Source organism: Trachypithecus francoisi, unplaced genomic scaffold (assembly GCF_009764315.1).
Source record: "Trachypithecus francoisi isolate TF-2019V2 unplaced genomic scaffold, Tfra_2.0 Lachesis_group11, whole genome shotgun sequence".
Taxonomy (NCBI): domain Eukaryota; kingdom Metazoa; phylum Chordata; class Mammalia; order Primates; family Cercopithecidae; genus Trachypithecus; species Trachypithecus francoisi.
The window spans coordinates 11,178,565-11,184,564 of record NW_022681456.1 but is presented as its reverse complement, the minus strand read 5'-3'; the positions used below and the strand labels follow the sequence as shown (position 1 = coordinate 11,184,564).

The 6,000-nt window shown below is 53.2% G+C and overlaps 1 protein-coding gene across 4 annotated transcripts in view; it reads left to right on the top strand.

Annotated features, from left to right (window-relative positions):
* The first annotated feature begins 573 nt into the window (after positions 1-573).
* MLXIP (MLX interacting protein) overlaps positions 574-6,000 on the top strand; it is a 67,496-nt gene continuing 62,069 nt past the window's right edge. For all 4 annotated transcript variants that reach the window (XR_004439527.1, XR_004439526.1, XM_033220315.1 and 1 more), the window contains exon 1: positions 574-1,117. Coding sequence is in view for 2 of the 4 variants with exons in the window: in XM_033220315.1 (XP_033076206.1) it covers positions 705-1,117 (413 nt within the window). In the remaining 2 variants the exon portion in view is untranslated. The remainder of the gene's footprint in view (positions 1,118-6,000) is intronic.

Sequence of the window (6,000 nt, the reverse complement as noted above, 5' to 3'; positions counted from 1 at the left end):
CACTCAACCGCTGCGCCGCGCTGGGGACGCGCACGGGCAGCAAGTTCCCAGCTCTGTGGACGCCAGGTCCTAAACAAATCCTGTCGGTATTCAGTCACCCAGTGTTCCCATCAATACGATGAGAATAATGGGGACAATAGCCACCTGGTCCGGCAGTCAGGCGTGAGCTGCGAGGAGTCGGTACAGCCCCGCAGGGGAAAGCAGGGCCTGGAGGCCGAGGAGCCCCACCCGCACCCACCACGTGGAGCCGGCCGGGCCCGCGGCGAGACCGCAGGGCGACTCCTGGGGCGCGGAGCGGGGCGAGGCGGGACTAGCACTGGCCCCACTCCGCCGACGCCTCTCCCAGGCGGCGACAGCGGCGAGCCGCTCCGCCCGGCCACCGTGTCCCTCAGCACCCGCGGACGCCGGGAGAGGAGGAGGTGGCGAGGTGCACGGCCGGGAGGCGTGGCCTCCGATTCCCTTATTTTTTTTGGTCCGCCTAGCTAAGGAAAGGTTCCCCTGCGCCTTTAAGAGGCCGACGCGGGCAGTCGATTGGGCCAGACTCCTCGGTGACGTCACGCCGGGGCCGGCGCCCTACCCCTCCCGCCGCGCCGCGCGCTCGCGGACAGTCGGCGCGCGGGCCGGGCCCCGCCGGCGCCCCTCAGCTTTGCGCGCCTGTGGCGTTGCCCCGGGCTCCGGGGGATGCCCCCAGCCGAGCACTTCTCATGGCCGCCGACGTCTTCATGTGCTCACCGCGCCGGCCCCGCAGCCGGGGCCGCCAGGTGCTGCTCAAGCCCCAGGTGCCCGAGGACGACGACGACTCGGACACGGATGAGCCGTCCCCGCCGCCCGCCTCCGGCGCGGCCACCCCGGCCCGGGCCCACGCGAGCGCCGCGCCACCGCCGCCTCGGGCCGGGCCGGGCCGCGAGGAGCCTCCGCGCCGCCAGCAGATCATCCACAGCGGCCACTTCATGGTGTCGTCGCCGCACCGGGAGCACCCGCCCAAGAAGGGCTACGATTTCGACACGGTCAACAAACAGACGTGCCAGACCTACAGCTTCGGCAAGACCAGCTCCTGCCACCTGTCCATCGACGCCTCGCTCACCAAGCTCTTCGAGTGCATGACTTTGGCCTACAGGTAGGGACCCCCGCGACCCCCGGAGGCCCCGGCCGGAGGCCCCTGTTTGACAAAACAAGCGTGGAGGGGAGGGCCGCCTGGCAACCCCGTGGCTTCATGCATTCCCTTTGGGTCTTCCCCCTTCGAGAGGGTTTATGGATCTGGGGTTCCCCGCGTTGCCAGAGAGGCCGGGGTCCTGGCCTCTTCCCCTGCCAGCAGTGCCGGGGTCCTTTCGGGTTCACGTTACCTATCCAGGCCCTCCCCTCCAGTGTCCTGGGGCCACCGATCTTGGACGAGAAAGAGGTGTAAACACTGGCTGCATCTTGTGTTACCCGACTCTATGGATTCCTTCCTCCAAACGCTTTGTGTGTTTTCCCCATATCCAGCAGCGGTCAGGACCACCTGTTCCGGGTGACGGGAGGCTGGCTCTGCTGTTTAATGGTTGTGTAACACCTCGGAGCCTGTTTCCTCCTTCATAAAAGGGGAATGACTGTAGTGTCTGCCTCCAAGGGGCTGTTGTGGTACTGGAGTGACTTAGGTAAATTGCTTATTCCAGTGCTTGGCCAGAGTTAGGTGTCCCTGCACCTGGAGGCTGGCCCCTTACAACCTCATCGGGAGGCCCTCCCCCATCTCGGGAAGGCCTTGGGTGCCTCCTAAGAAGACTTTTGGTGCCACAGCTGTTGGAGGTGCAGTCTGTCCTCCTGGCAAGTTGGAGGGTTTTCTGGCCGGTCGCGAAACATTATATGAGGGAGATGTCATTGTTGAGGGCAGACATCCCAGACACCATTCTGACATGTAGATTCGGCTCTGGGCAGGGATTCCTCTTTTCCAAGTCACAGAAAATGCCTGGCCCTCAAAGATTAAAGCACTTTTCCACTCTCCCTCCCAGCATGAATATTAGGTATTTGCTGCAGGTAACTTTTCTGCCTGCGCAACAGAACTTCTTTGGACCGGCAACAGCGGCCTTGAGCAGCTCGGCCCTGCATAAAGCTCATGATAGGATCTCTGCTGATGAGTTGAGCTTATTGCATTAGGACCTGGACTAGCTGGGCCTGTCTTAGGTCTGCTCTGCAGGCATCTGGGGAGAAGTTTCCTAGGAGACTCCATAAACAGCGTAATAAAAAAGCAGGAATATCTTGCCGTCCCCCAACCCCCCATCCTTTTTAAGAGAGCTGTGAGCTCCAAGCATATCCAGGTTTAAACATTATGCTTTTACCTGAAGTTGAAATATTAAATACTTAGCCCTGGATGGCACCCCCTCACCGCCGCTGTCCCTGGAATAAACGATTAGTCAACTTGTTCTTTGTTATGTTCCTGAAACACCCCTATTTCCTCTCTTGAAGGTTTCCCTGATGATCTGTTCCTGTAGCTCCTCCTCCCATCCCCCTTACCCAGCACATTGGTCAGTCTCTGCTGATTCTCTGGTCTTGCCAGTTTGAGCTGGCACTCAGCCTGTGAAGATGTTCTGCTTTTTAAAAAACAAATGGTGTTGAGGCTGCAGCCCTGTGCACCCTCCAGTCTCAGATTTTGAGCACTTCCATTGGAATCAAACCCAACTGGATCGCAGCGTATGCTATGCCTCGAGAGAGCCTTTGCAAACAAAGCTCGAGGTGAAAAGACTGGAATGTATCTTATTAAGAAAACGTAATCCTCTCATTTTAATATAAACTTCTACATGTACAGAGAGAGAATGGATGATTGAGTCACAGGGGGCATGGGCTGGGAAGGTCTCACCTAAGTAAGCTCTGCTAAATGAAAACTAAATCAGTCTCCCCTTTGCACTCTGTTTGGATAACCTAAAGCCTTATTAAACAACACCAAAGAATTTTAGTAATGGCATTTTTTTTTTCATTTCTCTCAAAAATATTTTGGCAGCTGGCCATTGCACAGTTAACTTTCTTGATTGCAAAATGCACCATCAGTTTGGTGCAAGAAGCTTACCTTGCTCTCTTGGCCCTCTCACTTTCGCTCCTTTTCCCTGTGCCTAAGGTCTCCTGCTGCTTAAGGTCGGCCCCCTAAGGTCTACCACCATAGGCCCTCGGATGGGATCTGTCCAGTCATTTCTCATGAAGATGCCCTTTGTCTGTCTGTGTGAGGCTGGTTTGTCCAGCCCTGAGTTTAGTTGGCAGTGTGGAACTTTGGTATGGATGACAGACGAATGACTCAAAACCAGTTGTCTGGGCTGTAGCCTGTGGGACAGAGGGAAGCTAGAGGAAGGTGAGTTTCTGACCCCAGCTCTCCTAGTGAGGACTGCTAGCTGGCTTTCAGGGAGGGAAGGTCGAGATTGGAGGCAATGCGGGGCGTGGTGGCTCACGCCTGTAATCCCAGCACTTTGGGAGTCTGAGGTAGAAGATTGCTTGAGCCCAGCAGTTCAAGATCAGCCTGAGCAACGTAGCAAGACCCCATCTCTAAAAAAGAAAAAGAAAGAAAGGAAAAAAAGGGATTGGCGGCAGGGCAGAAAGAAGAATTAACCTCAGAGCCAGTCTGGTTTCCATCCTCATGGGGTTCGTGCCTTCCCTGCCGGCTGTCTGGGTCCTCCCCTCCTGCCCGAGCTGAGGAAAGCCAGCTGCGTCTCCTCTTCTGTGAGACTGTTTCTGGCCTAGGTTCTTTCCAACTTCAACTTCCTGTCTGTCCCCTGGCCTCTTCGTTCTAGCTGCCTAACTCTCCGTGGTACACTCTGCTTTTTTTGTTGTTGTTGTTTGATTTCCTGTTAGCTGCTGCCTCCCAGCTGTTTCCAGATGAGGTTCAACAGCTCTTTGGGGAGGAACTAAGTGCAGGGGAAGTTGTGGTTATTTTTTTACCGAGTCCTGAGAAGTGGCCTAGGGATTCTGACTGTGATCCATTCCTGAACTGGCAGTGCCTTCACCTCCTGAAGGGTCTTTGCCTGGGGCTGACTTCGGGTGGGGAACAGGATGTTTGAGAACTTGGATGTGAGTGTGTGCCAGTGCCTACTGGGTAGGGAACCGTGCAGATGGGATTCCATGTCCTTCTCACTCTGTTTTGCTGAGAAGCCCTGTGGCGAAGGTTCTTGATTTGGTCCGGAAACATGTGCTCAATGATTGGGACATTTTGGAGAGAAGGGGTTGCCTTTCCCTGAGGCAAACCGGTGTTAATGATGGAAAAAAGCCCTTAGCATTCCTTGTCTGAACTCTTAAGAACGCTGTTCGATGGGAGAGATAACATTTCCCTGCAAGGTGGAAGTGAGGATCGGCAGAGATAACCTCTGGGAATGGGGCTGGGAACGGGGCTAGTGCCTGACAAGTAACAGACAAGAGGAGGGTTAACTGGCTTCACATAGCAAGTGGGTTATGGCAGAATTTTAGTTCTGCATCCGCATTCATCTGACATTTATGAGGAGCCTGTGTCTTATCTATGAACTGAAGGAAATGGTGTATCTAACCAGGGTCTTAGCTGAGCTTTCGAATGCCTGCTTGACAGATACTAAATAGAAGCATTCTTGATTTGGCCGGGTGCTTTCTGAGGCTCTACAATGGAGCTATGTACTGTAGAACACAGTTCATGGTTCTTGCCTTCTTAACACTGTAAGGAATGTCACACATGTATATCCTCCACACAGAATTTCCTTTTTTTGAGATAGGGTCTCACTCTGTTGCCCAGGCTGGAGGATAGTGATGTGATCATAGTTCACTGCAACCTTGACCTCCCAGGCTCAAGCAATCCTCTTTTCTCAGCCTCTTGAGTAGCTGGGACTGCTGGCATGCACTACTATGCCTGGCTAATTTTTTATTTTTTGTAGATATGGGGTGTTGTTATGCCTCTCAGGATGGTCTTGAACTCCTGGCCTTAAGCAGTCCTTCCACCTCAGCCTTGCAAAGCGATGGGATTATAGGAGTGAGCCATCGTGCCCAGCCCCCACCTACAGATTCTGAACACATCTAGTGTGTACCTTTTCGTGGTCGGTGTTGGTTTCGTTTATTTGCCTTTTTAGAAACTCCTTATTTCAGGGAGTGTTGATATGAATATTTCCGGTGGTGGGGGGAAGAGATAGTCTTTTTCTGTATTTAAAGATAAGCAGTTTCTGGAAAATAGGTTTCTGTTTAAGAAGTGGGTGTTTGAGGAGACTTAAATTTGGGCTTGTAAGATAGCCTTGGGATGTAAGTTTCTAAGATGTAGCCCCCTCCATGAATGCTTTGTATAGTAACCATTCTTTTTTTTTTGAGACGGAGTTTCACTCATGTTGCCCAGTCTGGAGTGCAGTGGTGCGATCTCAGCTCACTGCAACCTCTGCCTCCTGAGTTCAAGGAATTCTCCTACCTCAGCCTCCCAAGTAGCAAGGATTACAGGCATGTACCACCATGCCCAACTAATTTTGTATTTTTAGTAGAGATGGGGTTTCTCCATATTGGTCAGGCTGATCTCGAACTCCCAGCCTCGGATCATCTGCCCGCCTCGGCCTTCCAAAATGCTGGGATTACAGGCGTGAACCACCGCGCCTGGCTAACCCTTCATTCTTGATCAAGGCGGAAATCTGTGCCAGACTTAAGGAATAGCAAGGGCTAAAGGTTAGAGCACTGTGTCCTCCAAACTTTGAATTTTCAATAGAGGAACCATCTCATGCTAGGCACAGTTAACCAGTTGTAAATGGAAACCTTTCATGCAAATACTAAATCAGTTTTTCTCTTTTGCAGTCATACCGAAGATAAGCAGTGTTTCTTCTCCTGCGTTCTTCAGTCTTTAACCATTAGATGGTGCACCATTGCAGGGTGTGCACTGAGGTGGGAACCCGGGCTGCAGAGATGAAAAACAGTCTCTCTCCTCAAGGGGCTCACAGGCTAGGCATGGGGACAGATAGACAGTTGCAGAACAGTTAGTAAGGGCTGTGATCACGGTGACGAGGTCTTGTGACACTACCGGGGAAGGATATCTCAGCCAGAGTGTGTATG